The sequence below is a fragment of the Lineus longissimus genome, chromosome 2, assembly GCF_910592395.1.
Source record: "Lineus longissimus chromosome 2, tnLinLong1.2, whole genome shotgun sequence".
In the NCBI taxonomy this organism is placed as follows: domain Eukaryota; kingdom Metazoa; phylum Nemertea; class Pilidiophora; order Heteronemertea; family Lineidae; genus Lineus; species Lineus longissimus.
The window spans coordinates 18445316-18468190 of NC_088309.1; the positions used below are offsets into that span (position 1 = coordinate 18445316).

Genomic DNA, 22875 nt, shown 5'->3' on the forward strand with positions numbered 1-22875 from the left:
GTGTAAACGTTTATAGTAGTTCCTCATCCCGGAAAATTTATACAAGAGGCAGCTAATAAATATAGAGAGGGGCAATCACTTTTCATTAAAGGAACACAGAGGAAGGTGTCAGAGTCTACTTTTTTTATCGTCCCCCAAACAGCGATGGGAAATAGTCAGAAAAGGCGATACTTAAAAACGTTACACCGGAACGATGAAGTATTGGGTTTTGAGCTTCAGTCCTAGCAAAAAGAATAAAGCCTCTTCTGTTTTGTCTGTATCACCTATTTTTCCCGATGAAAAATGAGGCAACGCGAGATAGAGTGCATGCCTAGTGTCGAAGGAGTTCAGACTGTGATAAGGGTCACGTTCCTAATGAATCGCTCGCTACCCCTGCATGTTTTTATAGAAGTCTTTGACTATAAGCTCTTGACATATCAATTACCAGACACCACCCATCTTCTTTGCATCAGTTTTCTTGGCACCGTTTTCTTAGTAAATAAGAGAGAAGATTATTACTATTGTACCAATGGATGATAAATTACGACTCAAAGGACAGGATTAATCTTTGCCAGCTTAAGACAAGATAACAGTCATTATCTTATTAATAGAGAAAATTTGCTACTTCAAAGAAAATGAAATCGTCCTAATGATCATGTTAATCACAATACATGTACTTGTATCTCGACAGTATCTGACATGGCTTCACCTTCCGTAGAAACTAGACAAAACTTTTTGATATAGATTTGTTGCTTATATGGAAGGATTGTCATATCAGACGCTCTTCTCTTTCTCATCAATAATGGGCGTCTAGAAAAGGGCACGGATTTTCATGAGATTTGAAAGGCATAGTTTACTGAGCACGACAAAGTTGCTCTCTCCAGTACTTTTCGCTGAATTGACGAATACTAAACATGATGGATCTAACAAGGGAAGACACCATCTGGTCCCTAATCCTAACTTCTTATGGACTATTTACAGTCTGTGGCGTTATAATAAGGCAGTTGTTCTTCTTGTCAACAGTATCGTTTTACAAAGACCATCGTATCGAAAGCCATCAGCAGGGTTTTCGTGTTTTTGACAAACATCATTATGTTGCATGAGATCATATTTGAGAATCACAATAGTGCTCATGTCTTGCCAGGAGGAATCTTGTGAAAAAGAAATCGCGGCTTGAAAAAGAATCGACGAGATAATTTGGTTGACAGACGAAAACATTGCTTCTGTTGTCTGAAGATGGATCTGTCTTTGTAAAACTTCCAATAGAATGAATACATGTTCTTCTCCAGTAAAATAAGCTTTTATTAGCTTATACATATAGTCTTTTTATGTGACTTTATCAAGCACAATGACGAATTTCTATCGAGGGCTTTCAAGGAAGTAAGATTGCTATTGTCAGCAGTAAGGGTTGTCAACGAAAAGTTTCTGCTGTTTTATTAAAAACTTCTTCACCGAAAAAAATATCAGTTAGAGCGTCTATTGAAAAACAAGGCAAATAAGACGCCTCAAGGATTATCTTCAACGACAACATCCAAGTGCCAAGTGCCATGTGAAATGTTGGTGTTACAACACTGTGGTATCAAGGCAGTTTTTTTATCAAAATATTAAACATTGTCATCTATATCGGGTTATTCAGAACAAATTTAAAATGTTTTTTTACTTCAAAGTTTATATGTAGAAGATGGACTGATATAAAGTGTCAAAGTTTTTTCCACATACGATGACATGTTATACATTATTTAGTGTAAATTTCAGCAAAGTGGCTATTAGATGTTATTAATCAGTAACAGCATGTAGAACGCATGAAAATCAGAGTAATAGTAATGCACCATTTGAAATAAAATGTGCCACTAATAAATTTGAGAATAAAAACGTTGAGATCACAAAACTAAAAAGAAAATATCCGCATTTAGCCTCACGAATTTCTCTGATAGTGATAACTGTCGGATGAGTCTTTATGCTCGCCAAAGCTTTCGAAGGTGGCAGAGAATTATACAGATGACTTTGTTCGTTTCTCCGAGACTTCACGCATGCTGACTGGTACATCTGCAACGGTCTTCGGATGGCCTAAGTTAATAATGAGTAGTAGTAACCTGTGTGATCTTAAAAGAATCATGGTGTTCAAGAAATCTGCTAAAACATTAGCAAATAATTTGATTTTCACATTGGTGATGATAAAATTGTCATTCCTTGTCTGTTTTTACCCCTTTTCCCCTTTTCTGGTTTGAAGGTTCTGCCTTCTGGTTAATTTAATAAATGTCTAATGCTAATAAAGCTTTTTAGTAGCTGAAGCGTAATTTATCATTCACTTTCTCATCTGGTGTGTTTCTATAGGCTGTTAGTTATTTGATTCTCAGGTATTACGCCAATTCTTTTCTATGTGTGTGAAAAAGGGTTATTGGCAAACCAGATGAGAAACTTCCCTTCGAGTTCAATAACTGCTTTGCGGCCTTAGGTGATATCAAATCGCCCTCGATAATTGTTATGAAGTACATGTAGTTTTTGCTGTTTTTATCAGAATACTGTTTCGTCGAATCTCATTAAGTTATCCTGCAATCGTAATCAAAAGATGTTTCGGGAAAGCTCTCGCCCAAAAAGAGTTATGCTCTGAGATAATCAGCAAGTGACAAGGCATCCTGACATAACCAGTGATTTGAAATACATGTATACTCCGTATTTTGATATTTTTGTATACGAGGTAGGAGTATCTTGATATTTTTGTATACGAGGTAGGAGTATCTTGATATTTTTGTATACGAGGTAGGAGTATCAAAAACCTGATCTCAGGATGGTGACAAGTTTACCTAGTCACGTACAACTTCTGGGTTCAAGTGATAAATAACCGCATGAAAAATCTAGATGCATGTAAAAACACAATTTTGTACCTCGCTCTTCTGCAAAAACGGCTTAATGTGTTATAATGGCTACCCACGCAAGAGAAACGAACGCTCAAAATGTCGCAACCTTTGTCTTGATTGATTAAAAAATATCGCTGCGACAATTCAGATTACGCTTTTGAAATAGATGATGGATTAACAGAAAGGCGAAAGGCTCTGAAATGAGGACCTGCGATTATGTCTTAGATGCAAACACATTTTTCTTTACGGGCTTTCTTACCTTTAGGGAGGACTTCGGCTATATTTGCAAGGATAATAAGTATCCGTAAACATAGCTACACGGAAAAAAATGTTTTGTAAGGTCCATATCTGCACATTATAGTTGACCGAGATTTACCCGAGAAAGAATCTGTGCTTTGACCTTCCCTTGCGCTATCGGGTATAATTTGCATTCCCAATAGGATAATTCAATCTATTAATAACTGCTTGAAGATGAATCCAATAGCACATCAATCGCGTTTTGATTAAACTAATACCTTCAAAGAGATCTCCAATTCAGCCTCTGGTAATGAACTTGCTTGGAATTGTCCCGGGAAAACTGCCTCACTCAATTACCTCAACATTGACTAAAACTGGGATAGTTTTTGTTTCAAGTCCACCGATCGAGATATTTCAGGGGGAAAAGGACACTGTTACTATTATAATGAGATTTCAGGGGATTATTGTTCATTAACGATAGCATAACGCAGCAACGGAAAAACACTACAAATGTCAGAACATTTAGAAACGCGAACAATAAGAATATATGAAATCTTGGTGACGTTTATTATTCATGGTACGTTAAGCTTTGATTATCAATGATACGAATAAAAAGGAGATGGATGTTCATCGGGAGCTGCGATGTGCTTTTTTCAAATAAGACGATCGCTTTTTGAATGAACAATAGACACTAGCTCTTTCCACGCTAACCAAATATAAATGAGCTTGCTCGCTAAATCTATATTTAATCCAACCCAATAAGTACATTGTGAGACGTAACACATCGTTAGCTGAGAGCCATCCCGTCTACTGTAAGGTTACTAATTCGATTTTAAGGAATGTCTGCCCATCACTGATATAAAGAGATGTTTTCTTGTTGTTGGTGATAACACCGGAAAAATGTAGCGAAGCGAAGAAGAAACATGATGCCATAAAACACTAAAAGAAATGATAGATGACAATAGGAATAGATAGAACTAATTCAAGATTCTGTAAAAAAGAACATTTATTGCGCGACACATGCAATTGAGGAGTTGGATGTCTTTCACAAGTTTGTTCACTGGTCGGAGATTCTAACTCACCTCAATTGCAGTGTCGCGTTAGTTCCAACGTGAATTGCTCGGCGTGCCTCCCTTCACATTATTCGTTCAGGAAATACTTCGATCTCAGTCAGAACCGTAAAACAAATATATTGAGGACAAATGCGGCAAAAATCAGTTACCATGAAATCATGCGGGTGATTCACATGTGAAGAAGTTTTTCTTTGATGTTTAATATCAGACGCGATAGTCGGCTCGGTTCTATATAACATGTAGGTATGACGTCTTGTTCCGGATGACGGGCAGCTTGCATGAATTACGAACTCCACAATTTCCGCAGAGCAATTTTTAATGTAATGCTTATTATCATTATGATATCAAATTTCGTGGAAAACGTCAATTCACCTTTAACGGCGACGCAGCAGATGTTGGACACTTCCCTAGCGTCATAGGGGAGCACTCTCGAGATTGTCATCGCCAACAACATCTACCTTATGTAGAGATAGGAACATCTTCAGGCATGAGACACGTATAATTGCTCACACTATTCATATACGCGAACCAAGATCAAGATTGCCTGAGTGGGATTCTGCAGGATAAGACATCCACTTAATGAGAGAACATCCATCAGGTCACCGATTATCTTTAGTTTATTCCTTACTCAGGCGAATAATAGACGAAGGGTACGAATAATAGACCAGAACATACCACAGACCGCTTTCGCTGAAAATTGCGCTCTTCCCCATGCAGTTTATGATGAAAGCAGTTGTTATCTTTGTAACCCATTAGTAATTGGTGACCTTTTGGCAGCTGAGTCTGTTCTCTTGGGTCATATTATTCCGCCATTTGCGGGAAATAAAGAACTGATCAGCGTCATTTATGTACCATTACTAGGAGTTAGTAGTTCACCCTTCTTTGAAAGAGGTCGTCGACCTGACTTTTAGGGTAAATATGGGTTTAGAAATGATCTTTATTAGAGACTTACCAAATATTTAGAACAATTGAAAACGCTTAACAATTGACCTTGATTATAAATGTATTCAATTCCTCAGAGTTTAATTTGAGAACAAGGGGGGCATATCTATAAATAATAAGCAACCTTTCAAGTAATCAGTTGATATTGAGGTAAATGTGCCGAAAAGGGTAATACACTATTTCGGGAAATCCAGGCACGTATGTGTTAGATGACATAAATATTACATTTGTCTCTTACGTTTTATGACATCACCACATAAATTAGCATATTTCGGACAAATAAAACGTACATGTAAGCTATATCGCACTGCATTTCAATCCATCTCTAAAACTGTTGTATTTCAGTTATCACGTAACGGATTTCGATGAAACAAAACGTTATTCCCGGATGACATGCTCAACAACTTAGGTTGATCAATGTTGTCTCGCCTCTTCTCTGTGACCACTTCCTCGAATAGTCAAAAAAACAAAGCAGATTTAGAAATAATGGCTTACCTCGACCCTGGCGGTATCTCTTGGACATTTCACAAAGAATAAGGGTATACGATATCACAATAACGAGCAGAGGGACGACGTAGATGGCGATGACGTTGAAAAGCTGGTAGGCAAGCTCGTGAGCTGGGGTTGGGTAGAAACCGAATGTTGCACATTGGTTATAACCCTTATGTACCGGATGTGCGACTAGATGGAATATGATGCTCTGGAAATACACAAGAAATTGAAAAGATTAGCACTGCTACTACAAACTTGATTTAAGTGCGAGGTTTTGTGATAATTTTTGACGAAATACGGCACGGCCCTCAAACTGTCGATTGTATAAGGTGCACCAGAATCTCAACTCGATTATTCAACTCGGCATTGCAGCTTCGCTTTCTGACTGATGTAAGGAATTTACAAATGATAAAAATAGGGTTGAATATCACGCTTATGACTAAGGAGACAACCAAAACAATGTGAGTCTAGACCTAGATTAGGTACGAATACTAGTGGCGGGTTCAGAACTCTTTTGGACATGCTCGCGGGAAGAGGGCGAGCGCAGATGCCCGAGTCACCACTCATCTGACGCCAGAACAAGAACAAAGAACCTGAAGTTTAATAAAGTCAATAAACCATGAGCCCATGAAGATTCGTTTAGTAGGTTTGAGGCTGGGATAATGGTTTCTCTTCTCTTTACAACGATGCAAAACCAGTCGCTACAAAATGTCAAACATCTTATGCTTAAAGTGATAACGGCTTTCTTTCTCCTCTCTGAGCTTTAAAAGGATTACACAATTGCTGATCCGCTGCACATCAGGTGGGACAGACCGCCGCGGCACAACGACTCAAGGACCAAACAAATGCTACGGCTGCTCAATAGAGTTTCCGGCAGTAATAAATTTTATTATCTTGAGAATACCACAGGTGCACTAACGAAAAAATATAAAAACTAAAGTAATAATAGTCATATTGATTATACATCATCCTATTTAAGCTGCATGGGACTAATAACGAAAATGATTGATGTTGCAGCCTCCTGCCCTGGCATAAAACAAAGCCAACACGTCTTTTAACAAGCTGTTACTGTAAAAGGACCAAATTTTCGCGTGCGTCTTATTTTTGCGGTAAAAATATCGGGTCTTTCCATTTCGCGAATCAAATTATTCGCAAAACTGAAACAATGCGTGATCAGCCAAAACAAAACAACATTTTAATATTTTCAGGAATTTTATCGAATCGCAAAGATGGGGTGAAGCTTTTGCGGTTTACGGTAATTTCTCGCTATGTCACATACTAATGCCATTATTCTGTAGCTACGGCACCAATGGGATATCACAAATGGAGCATAACTTCATGCATTTTGCCATTAACAATTGTTATCATTACTGTCCATAACTTTCGCAACTGCCCATAGAATGTCACGAATCAAAAAACACTTATAGCAAAATTTTCTAACGGCTTACCTCAGAATACTGGAATTGATATTACTTCGCGCAAAATGCACACAATGACACAAAACATGAGTATGGCTTAAATGCAACGCAAAAGGCACCTAATGGGAATAACACAAGAAAGAAGCACATTCACATATAGTTATTGCCTTTTGTATCTGTCCATCATAACTTCTGCAACAGTGACAAAACCGTGCCACCGGTAAGTACAAACATTTATGCAAAACCGACACGTCCTTTTCACCACATTGCACATTAAGGCATGGACATGGCTTGTGAAGATTTCTTCCATTCTTTATAATGTTGGTGTTGAAAGGAATTATATATTGATTTTTGCTTCGTGACAATATTCTCAAATTTAAACGAGGCTCTACTTCGACAGTAATATGAGCTGCTGCGGTTATTGAGCTCTATCGATCCCGACACCTCGAGTACGTTTAGGGCGACTCTTGAAATCACATAAGGTCCCATTTCCAACGCACCAGCAAATAAACGCACCATCGACATGTCATAGTTCCACATTTGAAATTCGCCTGAAGCACGAACCGAACAGCCAGAGGAAATGTGAGAGCGAGCAAGAGGAAGCTGATCTTCTAGCTGAAAAGCAGTTCACTTGACATGCCCAAAACTACACTTATCTCAGACCTGGCAATAAAGTAAGTAATTTTAAGAATTCTCCGGTAACAAAGCGGTTTATTAGCGCAAACAGTGTGGAAATATCGAAGTCGATCCGTCTATACGAGGTCCCCAAGGCGCGCGATCAATGCCCAGAAAGGCGAACAAGAAATAAGGTGGTGTTAACCGACCAAACAAAGGTTCTGATCTTTCCGTCCGTTTTCCTCGGGCACTTTCTTGTTAAACGCACAATCATTGATGTAGTCCCTTTCAGCAAGACGAATTGAAAATAAGTCATCTGCCCACGCTGTATACCACCCCTTACAAGTTTTCACTTAGCAGCATGTCTTAACTAATTCCTCCATTCTCTCGTTATATATCATCTCAACTTATGCTTCTTGACTGTAAACTGAAAAAACCTTAGTGCCTTTTTATTTCTGCGATTCGGGAAAATCCTGAAAGAAAACGTTATTTTAACGATATTTAGTTTGGCTGATTTCATAATTCTTTTCGTTTTTCGAGAATGAAAAATGTAACGCAATTTTTATTTTTTGCGATTCGAGACTATTCACGAAATCTGCGAATATATTTGCAGTATATATCATTTGACACATCTCTAATCGCACTTCTTAAATACGTTCCTACTGTATATTGTATATTGGTTACAAATGTCAGCCCGTTTCTTCGATGACAAAATTAAAAAAGTCTTAGCAATAGCGCTGTCTTGATGCCATATGATGCCGGAAGTCTTGCTTGGGCACAAAGGAGGAATTACGCTGTTGAAGAAGACATTTCTTCCGCAAGAAGCAGTTGGCGGACTTCAAAAATCGTGATCATTGTGTGTGCCTGCGTAATAATTCAGAACAGCCAAGCTCAAGAACTTCATGATATCATTCAGTGGTCAACTTTAAACAACTGGGTTTACAATGAACCGACCGCACATTACAGTGTAATGCACTATGCGCCAATGAAGCCTCGTTTTCAATTCAGCTGTAATGGTTAGGCAACCATAACGGCTTGGGTTGGTGCAAAATCTGAAAGCATTTCATAAGCATTTAAAACCACATTATTCGTTATTTGATTGAAATGTTTTAGAATAGAAATTGATACTTTACTGTCGGTATTGATTGTCTCTCCAACAACGCGAGGCTGGAGCTAAAATATTGGCCGAAACCTCGGCTACGCCTCGGATTTGGTCTAATAGCTTAACCATCGCGGTTTTGGTGACAGTGAGGTTCTCTTTCGGCTATTTCGAGTAAGCCAGGTCGGTGCCTTTTTAACTTTATAATCCTGATCGCGTGGTGATATCATTAGTTGTCTCTGTTGGCTTATATTTCGAAAAAGCCAGATCGTTGCCTTTTTACGATATAATCCTGATCGTGGTGAAAATGAATGTCAAGTCATCGTCGGTGGTATGACTTAATCTATACCGACATGATGGACTGGTAAAAAACACATGTGTATACGTGATATCAACGATAATAGACTTTTTCATTACTTCCCTGTACAATGCCGCTCGGAGCATGATCAGTTCATCACTGGTGTTTACGGCTATCATACAATCTTACCATTATCAAGATAATGACGTTACAGGCACACGTTTCTGCTGCTTATGACCAGTTTTTTTAATATGATGATGGCTTTGCAAGGGATGGAATTAATTGAGAAGTTCTCATTAAAAACACTGGAACAATAAGTTAGTAGTTATATTTACTTTTTGCTCCTGGCAATGCTAGATGCTGATCTACTTAAAGGCCATGACTCCTGCTTTTATGATTGCATGACATGTACAAATCCTCAAACACTGGACTTAAAGCTCCGCATTAAATCAAGTTTGATCAAAATTGAAGAACCCAGTCCAGAGATATAGCAAATTAACGGCTTTGTTTACATGTTATGTAACAGCCTTGGTTAGGTTTCTAAGTAAAGTCAGGCGGCAGGTTTACTGACATAGATCAGGCTGATGTTGGATTTCTTACTATAAATAGTATAAATTTGTCTGTATTACCTTACCTTATTATAAGGTATATCGAAGCTTTAAATTAGAAATACATTATGATAGTTTAAGTATTGTATAAATTGATGTATTTGATGCAATTTTCTGTAAAAAGAATCGAATTTGAAAAATCAATTAAGTTCTATAAATTTGCCTAAATTGTCTAGAAAACCTAATTGGACCATATTTGTGGGGTCTATGTTTTTTTTGGCATTGATTTTGTTTGCCCACTTCATGAATTAGCTCAAATAACACTTTCTAGATGTGAGAGTTGACTTCTAAAATAAATATAACCGGTTTTCCAAAAAAAATTAAAATATTTAATTAAAATATTTTTTGGAATACAATAAACTCATTTATTATGGGCAAAGGTATGCTTTCATACTTGAACATTGAAAATGTCAATGAAAAACAGACTTCATATATCAATTTTAAGAGCATTAATTTATATGTGTCCTCCCAAGTAGGGCAATAGCCTGATCTACATCACAATTTTGGTGAACCCGCCGCCTGGCTCTAACAAGCCAGTTGCTAGCCTGATTAGGTGATCTAGTTGTCAAACACCTGAAAGGCTATATCTTCAAAATGGATGGAGCAAATTGCATGGGGTTTTCTGTATTATATAAATTGTTAGGTGCACTTTTGAAAACGTCTTACAGCAGGAAATGGCAAAATACCTGGAGTTATGGCCTTTAAAGTTAGTTGCCTTGTGAACGTTGGTTCCATAACTTTTCAGTTAGGGTACATGACAACGGAAGATTCCGATGATTTGTGGTACGAAAATTACTAACAGATGTTGTACAATACAATATACAGATACATCCTCGTGAATACCGGTATCGGGTGCCATTTTCAAGAGCCCTCTTGGGGTGCAATATATTGCATTTGTTATACATGCTTCCCGAAATTGGTGGCTTGCATTGGAACTAATTTTTCCCCCTTGTCCGTCATCAAAGGCATTCAAGTGAGTTGGTCAACCATGGCTATCTCCTTTGTCCCTCCACCATGAGGCCTAGTTTCCCCTTATGACATCATTATTTCGGACACTCAGCGCCCCATTTCTGGAAAGGTGTATAATTGGCTATTTACACACCATGAACAGTAGTGTTATTTAAATGTTATTGTGTGCACAGGTCGTCACAGACATTGGCTAAAGATATGAAGCCACACAAGCGGGTATTTCTAATGTTTAATGTAAGTTTTATTTTTTGTTGTTACGATATCGATGTTTATTATTCTGACAGCAGGAAATAATCACTTTATCATGCAGTTTATGTTCTGAATATCAAATGGCAAATGCAGCAAATCGATTAAGTAATCAATGCTAATGTTGTGTCTGATAACTAAATACATTGCATGGAAACATCTTAAGGCATAGGAGAGGGTTTACGCTAAAAGATAGTTTTTTTTACGTGTTTGTCATGATATACCAGGATGTGGTCATCCATATATGTGTCCCGGTTCCTTTTGCCCCCCTATATACAATAAAATACCAATTCATGGCTTTTAAAGAAGTCTGCTGCGGAAATTGTCAGGGATGGTGTTTGGTCTTGGTTACAGGCTGAGGGCTTTATATTTCAGCTTGAGTGAGAATGAGGAGCAGGGTTATACGGCGGGAATCCGAGAGGTGGTAGGATTAGGAATATTGGTATTGGCGGGCCAGGGTTTCTTTCCACCATTTCCCCCTGAATAAAAAGTGCATAAAGAACTACTGCAAATGAAATTTGTAGGCTGAAACGGGGAGCACCACACCCGATCGGAGGACATAAAACCTTCTCCACATCTGGAGAAAATATAACCCGGGAGATAACCCAGGGAACACTAGGACCCGGAAAACATAGATACATGCACGCACCTAAATCAAATCACACGCACTTGCTCAATGTTATTGCAAGTTTCTAAGAACAACTTTCGCATGATCCGCCGCACGTCGATATATTGTTTAATGGGATGAAATCCTGTTTTCATTAGCAGTGATTTGCTTAATCTGATCAGATAATAGGGAATAGTTGATAATGATGTGCGCGATCAGGCTCGTGTCATTTTTTTCTTACTGGCTGCCATGTGGGAAGCACGTTGGTAAAAATGAAAGCGTGTCTAACCTTATCACGCGGATGACCGGGAAGTCTCAAGTTCGATGCTGGACCAGTGCCCCTCGGATCCGTACTCTGAACTGGCCAGAAATGACCAATGGCGAAGTAGCGCAGAAGTGTGCTCATTGGTTTCTTCAGAAGAACATGTACTTCCGGATTAGACTGCGGGCATGAATGTAAAAAATCTGCTTACATGTAAATATCAACAGGTGAAGCTTCGCTGAAAGTTGGGTCTTAAACAATGTCTTTCGCTCTTAAGCCCAATTTTCTTGTTACTTTCTATCTGTTTTCTGTGCTGACACGTCGAATCCAACCTTGAGTAACCTGAGTATTGGTTGGCCTCAAGTAGACAACTTAATACTTTACCTTGATTATCATGTCTCCAGTTTTGGATATAGGTGAGAAGGGCGCTCATATATCTTCGTTGGCGGCTTGATCCGTTGTGAGCAATCTTTTTCAGTGGTATCAAACTCTTCAGGGATACTCAAGAAAAGGCAAAACAGCCTTGGCATGATGCAACAGATGCTTGTCGGAAGGTGAAACGTGCATTTTATAGGTCGCACTGGTCCAAGACCATGTCATAGACCACCTTTCGTGTTATTATCAATAAGTTCCCGTGGCGAGATCTAATGAACAATAATATTGTTCAACCCCCTAGCCACACGATCTTTCATCAGATCACGCAACATGACATATCTATAATCAGTGATAATACTAACGATGGTATTTGGCCTTTCGTAGGTCGCAACTGATGAGAGGTAATACGTATTTGTGACAAACACTGGATAGTTCGAATCAATTAAAATGACAAATTCTGTTGAACCAAAAATTATCACAGTCGATTCACAAAAAATAATGTATAAGAGGAATTATTATATAATAGTGGGTCACAACAATCGAAGGAATACATGTACACATGCATGTCCTTATGTTACCAGAAATACATGTAAACGATATTCGCTTTTACGACCGTATTGGTAATTATTCAAGCGTGCTAGCCGAGTCCATCCGCCCAGCTGAAGATGACGTTTTCCTCTTGTCACGTACTCGAGGCCAGGCTGGGTATTTCTGACAGGTCCAAATAGTCCAACTGATTGCTTTAAAAATGTACCCTGATATCGTTGATCCTACGTGTAGTGGAAACCGCAAGGTTTTTTTCTGGATCACATTACCTTGTTAAAAAGGATTTTCTTGTTGTCGTATGCCATGGGAATCAATTTTTTGCCCCGCGTATATCGTTATAGTGCCGGCCGTGGAGGTGACATCTTTTTTCCTTCGAGCTGCTGTTTATCTTTTTTTGTCTCACTTCGAAGCAGTCAGCGACCAATATATTATCGAAGTCATATTTGATGGCAAGCAATTTATTTTCAGGGCATGTTGGATAGATTCACATACTTTTTTATGCGATATCTAATAAACAAGATTACAATCCTTCAGTTGAAAAGAAATCTAAGGAAGGAAGATCTACATCTTCTTTTGCGGATATTACATTTTCTGGACGTGGTGAACTAGACGGACGTAATTCGAAGACTCAGGATATTGGACCTGGTTGGTTATACATTTTGAAACTGGTTTGACAATGCTGACGTGGCCAGTTCGAATCGACGCATAGAGATCAAGCCATCAAATAAAATATGCTCTTACTGTATTCTTTAAATGGGTGGCACACTGATTTTTCACTTCTGCGATGACCACGTCATATTGAAATGGATGACTTGGGATTTTGGGGACTTTCAATAAATACCTTCACCATACGTCAAAAAGTAGGCTATCATGGTTTGGACTTTGAACTTTGATCTTTGAAATCTCGTATTTTTTGCCCCTTTATCTCTCTATCGAATTTCATAAAACAAACCCTGAAATGTAGCTATAACGATAACAAACACGTGAAACATTATCTAAGCAATGTATTTCATTGGATCAATTATTCAGTCGAGTTTATTTTTCATGTCCCACTACGGCGGACTAATTGCGCCATTCAAGACCCAAAGCTCTCATAAGAAGCCGCTATTTATACTGGCGTTCACAACGACCATCAAGGGCTGCATTGGCGGCATATCCTTGAAACATTACAAGCAACAGATTGACACTTCTGGTCTTTAGAACATGTTTCTTTCAGTATATTTTTGAATACATGTTTGAAGAGAGACAAAGGAGAGCGTAATCCAAATTGATGCTGTTGACATTAGGCCATTATTGGTCGAACGGAACACTGCTTGGATGAGGACCGGTAGTGCAGCAGCCAGACTGTTTGAGCGCGTCCATCTATTGGGTCACGGCAACCAAGGAGCTCGTGTGCCATAATTAAACTACAAGCTATACCTACACGCAACCATAAAAGTTTCCTTCCTAAGCGCAGACAATTACCGATGCTAGCGTGAGCGATCCCTCTTGTTGGGTTTCGACAACATGGCATTTCACGCAGCAGGCATTCTCATGGTCCAGTCAGTGTGTCTGATGTGTACAATAGACAAGGGCTGTGTATTGCTGTGGAGTTCAGGTGGGTGGGGGTGTCTCATCAAAGAAAACTGCGTTTTGTGACCAGTTCAAATTATATTTTCATTCGGTAACCTAATTCAACTGACGTTCAATATTGCTCAATTCAGACTGTCAATTCATTTTATTTTGGGCATCCAGCATGAGTTTACCATCTAGTATCATTTCCCAGCCCGTCATGGTCATAATAATGACAATGATATACCACAAATGATACATGGATATACTATTGTTAGCTAGCGATAAATCTCCTCGGCGTCTAATGCAAAATCAGTCGTATGATTAAACGTCCCCCGGAATGTGCCAACTGACATTTGCATTAAGATGGCTCAGGGTATCAGTCAGTGTGTCCAATGTGTATAAGATACACGTGTACAAGGATTGTGTGTGTTATACTACTGTGGAGTTCGGGTTAGGGGGTTCTCATCAATGACGATAGCGTTGTGTCTCCTAATTTCGTTTCTGTTCAGTAGTTCAGAATACATGTATGTTGAATAATGATCGCACATGTGCATATTTTGTGGTACACCCGATGACTCCCGTATACACAGAAACCCTGTACAACTTTGAGGAGCATTTTAACGTTATTCTCAAAAGGCAATTTAAACTAGTATTGGGCAATTCGCCTAACAGCAAATTGCAGACCATATCCCTGGTGAAAGTATTTTGTCATGTTGAGAAATTAGGTTTGCACCAGGATATAACCAGATAACCTGAATAACCAGCTGAATTAGGTTGTGACAGTAGGTGCATCATAAATACTAGAATTAGCGATGGTTCTGGGACTGCAACAACTCAGCATGGATGGTCAGAATCCAGCAGACAACAAGCAAATGTAATCTGAATCTCAACATCTTTCGTATCTTTTGATGAGTTTTCTGGTCGAGTGAGGGAAACCAGTTGGCCATCTGATATGGCTGGTGGGGATGAAAGCTCCCAATGTTGGGACGACCAATAATACATTGCGTCTCCACAGTATTTATATTATAATACCTCCCTCCATGCACACATGGTTCTGCTGCCAATTTTTTCTTCAAATGATCTAGGTGTCAATCATGCACTTGTGGGTACTGGCACCACGTAGGTAACTTCTGATCTGATCTTAAGTGGCAGGTTTTTGGTGCTTTGTCCTGGTGCTCATTTTTAAGATGACAAAACACTATCACCAGGGATATGGTCTGCAATTGCTGTTAGGAAAGTCACAACCTGGGGACAAAAAATAAATGTGATTTAGATTTCGCATTCCTTTGAAGTGTAGGTTGCGACATCCCAGGCCATTGATGCATGCATGGTCACAACATAGGGGCAACCGGGAATCATGGCAAGGATTTTTACAACCATTCTTTTGAGGTGTAGATTGTGATGCGAAGGAAGTGTCTTGATCTCTACATAAAATTCCTTCGACATGGTGCAACAAACCAGTCCAGTAGATATATACATGGTCATAGCATACGGCATCGAGACAACCAGTATGCAAGGTTACGGCCAGGCCCAAGGGGTATGAGTCCATGACCGATCAGCACTAAGAGTAAAAACGTAACATGCAATAATATCTTTTTAAACTAACTGCCACAGTAGGTTTATTTATTCAGTCTTTTTGAAGTAAAAGTACAGTGAAAAAGAACGAAATACGGCTGGAATATTATACTGGTTTGTCTTCGGACGGCAAATTCAGCACTGCACCGATGTCAAGGTTAAGACGGTTATACGACTTTGCCTCATCAGCTCCTCGTGGTCAAGGCTCCTATATCCGTGACTGATGCGGTCGCAGAACAGAACAGATGCTGATCATCCCCGTCAGGCTGTAAAACAGAGCGAGGAAATATTTTAACTTCACCAGAAGTTTTATCATTCATTATTCAGACCAACAGACACTGACTACCTGCTAATAGTCTATGAATTTCATTGTCATAATTCAGAACAAACACTTATCACCTTTGCTGACAATATTTTCAGAAGGTGTGTATTCATTCGTGTGTCCATTTACACTGCACGTCTATACGTGCTTTACTGTACATTTCTACAGGAGTGAGCAGGATGTACAGAAAAACGATCTCCAAAACTGTTGCTTTCAGCACTCGCGACACGTTAAGCGAGGTTTCAGCAATTATTTTCAGTGAGGGTATATCTCATGTGTAGAGTCTGGGTGATTTTGAGACATTCTTAGGTGTTTAAGGCGCACAGTTTGATTAAACTTGCCCGAATTCGTGATTTTTTTGATGAATGTATATCCGCCATTGCGGGGATCTGGAAACTTTTGGATGACAAGTTTGCCTCAAAAAATGGACGTGCTCCCTATAATCACCCAAACTAACAGCGAATATATATTCTTAAGATCCTTTTCTTGACCTCTGATGAGTTAATTTTGTCTGATGCAGTGTTTCAACACAAATTTGAGGGCGATTACAATCACGAAAAATTCACACTCACCCAGTCTAGAATGCGTAGACGAAATGTCTGTTGGCTCTTCCATGTAGCGGGTATTCTCCCACCTGTTCAGGTCGGGGGGGGGGGCAGATCAACGTTGAGCAACTTGCCTAATCGGTAAAAACGCGGGAGGCAGCGCTATTACCGGAACGGTTCAGAACCGGCGATTTTCATCAAAAATCACCCGAAAACTAAAAAAGTAAGCAACGGCTGCAAAAATAAAGTACACGTTGTTCGTTAGCAGGTTATGAAACGTAACCTAACCAAATTTCAGGTCGTTCCGTGCGGCAGTTTCGGAGATACGTGTCGAAAACCACATCCCTCGGGTCCTGGCGATCGGCTCAGTAAAAACAATAGACCATATCCACGGAGTTGTGGATATGGTCTAATAACTTATTAGGGACACATTCGTTTTTTGACGGAAATTGCGTTGTACATGAATATGATGTTGAAACCCTTATTCATGCATTTGTCAAATTTTCCGAAAGGTCAACGCAGACGATCACGATAGATAATAATAGAATAGGCCTGTCTAGCATACTCAGACACGACGGAAGGTGTCGGCTGGCGATGATGATCGCTTCCTTGCCGGATGTGATCACTGTGACTGTGATATGATAAGGGTTGGACTATGGCTGTACAGGGTTGCTCAAAACACGGGCGACCACACACGACCAAAAGCACAATCACTTATCAACTATGGATGAACCGCATCTTTCTAGAAGCAAAATTAGATCAATATATCTCGATTCGATCCTGTAGTTTCGGTTCAAAAGCAAAATTTATGAAGCAAGGGAAGGAGTACTACTGTCACTTGTTGTTCCAGTCGATGATGCTGCGTAGCAGTGGCCTGTGCCATTTTCATGGAGACGACCAGTAAATAATACTAACTTTCTCAAGCAAGTGTCTGTTTCACACGCTAACATCGTCTTGTAATCGACCACGTTTGCTCTGAGAAGGCTGGGTTCACATAGAACTATACGGTATTCGGTATACGCTATTCGATATTCGCTATTCGGTATTCGCTATACGCTTTACGGGCACGGCGAGTCACATAGGGTAGCATGCGTGCGGTATTCGGTCTTTTGGCGCCGATCAGATGGACAGTTCAGACGAAGAAGATTTGGCTCTTCTCCTCTTAGCCGAGGATGAAGCTGACCAGGCACAAAGACCAAAGAAAGAAAGGCAGAATGGGTGCGGCAGCACTTTAAGATGAGACCTCTCTTGGGGGAGTACCACAGGACATTTAAAAACCTCATGGATCATCCAGATGTTAATTAAAAGAATCATTTAGTTGATTAGTAATAAAACATGTAATGAAGGCCTGTACTCAGAAATTGCAATAAAATGAGTAAAAATGAGTACATGTACTGTTGTTTCTAACTTATCCTATAGTATGCAATAAATCGTTTAATAATGGTGATAGATAACATTAAAATGCACTGGTCACTTCTGAACAGGGTGGTATACGCTGCACGAAAATCGAACGCGCACGATTCCCACTATACTATACTATACGCAGGTATACGACCTTTTCGAATAGTGCCCTCTTATGTGACCCGGTATTGTGAAATTTCCTTGTTCGATTTCAGGTACCCGCGTGCCCTGGCAAAACGTGCACCGAATACCCGAATAGTATAGTTCTATGTGAACCCAGCCTTAAGCCCTGGAAGTGAGAACAGGTGGCTGTGTGTGTATATCCTCATATACATCATGGATGGAATTTCTCACACGTTGAAGATTTCTCTTTTGGCATTGTAAGAGTGTTTTCACGGTGGGAAGAACAATAATTTCTGATGCCTGACTTAACTAAATCAAATGCTGTATTGGTGATTTGGGCCTGCTTTCTTTTGTCTGTCCCTCCAGTGTGGCAGGTGATGACGTCACGTGAAACTACTTTATATCATGGTAATAAGCAGTTGCTGAAATACCCAAATATCGCTGGTCAAAGTGGGTAAATTTCAGACAATGCATGCGTGTGTCCCCACGCACCTTTCATTATTTTTCTAAACGTTTGCTGATGCTTACTAACAATCAAACAAGTAGCTAATTTTTGTTGTATTGGTCGGGAATATTTATCAGACAAGTGACGAATCACAACATCCATATGGGCACGATCAACATGGTAGATATAGGCCTACACACTTAGAAATAAAGGTTTTTGAGCTCTTTGATAAACCTTTAACGGTTTCTCTATACTTCTCAGGTTTACTGACAGCGCAACTAATCTTTACGCATTTATCGGTGCACCTTATGAATGGTTATCTCTTAAAAGAGCTTCGCGACCAACGGATTATCTATATGAATTCAGCCACAAGGCATCCGATCAGAGACCGCCAATATAAATGTCACCTGGAGTCAATATTCTTGGCGCGTCTATCTATCTATCTATCTATCTATCTATTTCTCCACGAATCAATGTCGCTGACCAATACGGCGAATGATTGAGGAACTAAGTACGAATCAATGAGAACTTAATGCAACTAACCATTGACCGCGGGAGACATTATAGAGTCCGCCATGACATTTCTGAGTCCAGCAAAATTCCATATTGGACGACCTTAAACATCCACTATTTGCTATATTATGCAACCAAATGTCTTGGCAAAGAAATCAATCCAAAGGAAAATAATGAAACAATTTGTTTTTAATGAAATATAAAAAATGTATATTTTAGGATCCGTTACGACATTTTTTTGGATCCGTTAATGCTTTTTTGGATCCGATACGATGTGATGACTTGAAATCACATGATGTGAATCGAGTTACGCTATTGGCCAAGAACATTTGGTAGCATAATATCGACGAATGACGGTTGTATTCTAAAATACTTGGCATTACAAATTGTAATTTCAAATGTCAATTCGTTAACCTTCTTCTGAGTGCAGAGGGTTTTGGTAACTTAACGAAGACCCTCCTGGGTTGATTTAATGTAGCATTTTGCATTGCACACTTATCAAAGAGATCACGGACGGTGACAGTCGCGTTGATAACAACATTGGAAGTCAATTCGTTTACGCGAAACTCGTTGTTTTTTTTAAAAGTCGATTAAGAAGCGCTTTTACACTGGCATATCTCGTGCTTGGTCCTTCGTATTATAGCTCGTCGTCCAGGCTACCCACCGCAAGTTTACCAGTGGTTACAGCGCATTGGTCATGCCGATATATAAATAACATCATAGTTAACGGCAAGCCCATTTTAATTTCAAACAGGCGTATAGTTGATATGAAAATCAACATCTTATGCACGACGGCACTCCACCATGAAGATGATCGATGAGCAACCTTTGATTCATTTTATAGTCACGTCAACAGAAATGTGCCTGGGAGAGATAGCTATTCACTGTTGAGTAGGTTTTTACTCAATCAATTAATACAAGACCATGTGCTATACAAAACGTCTATGGACATCTCCTCTGGAGAATCCAGAGGATTTTGTCTCCTGTAAGTCTTGGATAAAAGAAAATCACTAATCTCGACTGGGCGTTTGGCACCTCGTTTCAGAAAATGGACAATGTTCCTTAGACTTAATGATTAGATTGGCGTTCTTGAGATAAGTCAATTTTTTACCTTTGAGAGGAAGCCAGTCGACCTTCGGAATAATATATTATTATTCTCTCTTAGACAAGCGACAATCAGTACCGTCATGTTACGTTGAGACATGTTGTATAAATTATGCAGTCGCGTTGGATATTTTTGCGTGGTCAGATTTTTTTAAACTTTGCAACGTGAAACAAATCTCTAATTATGCACGCTCCAACCGAGGGTATTTAGCTGCGCTTATTTGCTGTCCTGCATATGGTACCCTAATTTCGCTTGGTCATCTTTGCAACAACCAAGCGGTACCAGCCCGAATCTCATACCCTCGACCAGACAATCAAACACGTTGTCTGGGTAAAGGGCATACAACCTGAGAGAAGTATCAGGACCATGAGGACTTTATCGAGGTATAAGCCGATGTTTCAATCGAAAACAAGCGAACCATCTTGCGAACCAATATTCACTCTGAGACAATTGATAACCAATACATTAAACGTATGTTTCTAAAGGCGGTTATTGGCGATTTTGTGACTGAACAAACAAGCTGAAGGGGATGTATTCTACTGGCTTTACTTTGATTGATCGACTAGACATCGTCTGTGAGTTTGCACTGTAGCCTCTTCGAAGGCCTGTTGTGACGCAATGGCGTAACACCGACGAAGGACAGTGAAAGATATTTTATGCACGCACACACCCGTGTGATACAGCCGAGTGATGCGGAAAAACTACACGGCTAGATTGCACGCTTGACAACGCATAATAGTACCGTTCAACCTGGAAAACTGCCAAATATTCCTCTAGGTTTGTATATCTCCCCTTCTCCGATCTCACAGTCTAATTCATAGTGCATGATTTTGCCCTCAGTTTGATAAAGCCATTATTATAATCTTGACCTGTGACGCCTGCCGCCCCTGAATCGGGCGTCATGGATCGATCAATATCAGTATAGGCCTATTATCCGGATTATATTTGTTAGCAATATCCGTAAGCTACCGCCGTGGCCTTTCTGATCCAATTGTCGTCAGGTAATGATGTGTGTCTTGAGACAAATGATGTCGCTGAGGATTCGACATCGTTGCAGAGAGATGTACTTTTCAGCTTCAGGGCAGTGTTTACCAAGACAGAATAGCTTCTATGTGATCATTATGACATGATGATAGGAAAATAAAATGACCATTTTTGGGAATTTTTCTCTGCTGGTGTAATGTCGTCGTGTCTTGTTACAAAGACAGTGCCTGGAAAACGTTAACCTTTTTGAACAAATGATCTGCAGGCTGTCTCAAAAAGACAGGCAACCACCGCGGTTTCATAGCTTTTGTGAATCTGCTTTGACACACGAATATCTAGTGGTAATGGTGTCAGAATACTTATAATGTTATTTTTATATATAAGACTATAATAAAAATGCATGTATTATGTCATATGCATTGGCATTCTGTTCACGTTGTGGGGCAGGTTTTCTTTGTGACTTTAGGCTATAACATAACCTGCAATAATGATTTTTGCAGAACCAAATTCCGGTCACGTGCCATAGGGCTTCGTCTGGGAAACCCGAAGTTTTCAATGACGTCATTGGACGTCCGGATTTTTAGTCGAGATATTTTTATTGTGAAGCTCTGTTGAGCACGTGCGCGATGTTTTGTACTCAGCGTATATGACGTCATGACAAGGGGTCATGACCCCGTCTGTGCATTCGTGCCTGCTTGTACATCATATTAAACATCGCGTTTGTGCTATTCATTCGGGTGGCGTCATAAAAGCTGCTAACGTAAAAAAATAAGTGAATGTCAGCGACAAAATACGATCCATTACCAGTCAGCCTATTCGAAAAGATGTATTAGGCCTTTTAAAGAGAATCAGATAGTGCATTATTTTGAAGCTAAAAGTTGACAACAGTTATTAATAATCAGCTAATGAGATAGAACTATGTGAAATAGCTTTAGGAAATTAAAGGCACAGCAAGGGACGATGGGATGCGAATCAGCTCTCGCACTGTAGTCTGACCATTTCCTGCTACGTGTTATGCAAATGTTTCCAGAGCGGAAGTAAGCAGCCCTATTAACGAGAAACAAATCCCCTTCGTGTTCAGGTAAACGGATGCTTCCATTATTCAGAGTATCCTTCTCCCTTCAGAATAATGTAAAGGGTTGTTAAAAAAGTTAGGCACTAACTACACGTGACTTGTAACTTGGCGTCAACACTAATCTGGCGTTAACCCATTATTCAGTAACACTGGTTTTATGTCCACTGGGCCTATAGCTGAGGAAGATAGCACCAAATTGAACTAAATGCCGAATTGGTCACTAAAAATGTCAAACCGGCCAAGAAGGATAGACATTTATATACTGCCAGTAAATTCTGCATTTTCAAACTTTTAATTTTTAAACAGAATGATTATTGTGTACCCTTTAGTTAATGTCAATACATTAACTAAAATGTACAGGAAATATAATTCTTCTTTTCTGACACGACCACGAAATGTACATGTATGAATCTTGACCTAGGTGGATAGCGTATTTAGTCATCAACGACTTTATCAAAGATTATGCCATTATTTTATATAATGGCACATAAAATATTTCATTGTTTTGGTGCAAACACTATAATGGCCCGATAATAAATAATGAATAATAAAAAGGCCTCGTGCATTTTTAATTCTTTACTATATTATTCTATAACGTTCGTTCCCTCA

At 39.4% G+C, this 22875-nt stretch overlaps 1 protein-coding gene across 3 annotated transcripts in view; it reads right to left on the reverse strand.

Moving 5' to 3' along the window:
* Nucleotides 1-22875, reverse strand: part of LOC135482715 (adipokinetic hormone/corazonin-related peptide receptor variant I-like) — a 134027-nt gene that overhangs the window by 31728 nt on the left and 79424 nt on the right. For all 3 annotated transcript variants that reach the window (XM_064763014.1, XM_064763013.1, XM_064763012.1), the window contains exon 2: nt 5585-5789. In XM_064763014.1, the coding sequence (XP_064619084.1) occupies nt 5585-5789 (205 nt within the window). The remainder of the gene's footprint in view (nt 1-5584; nt 5790-22875) is intronic.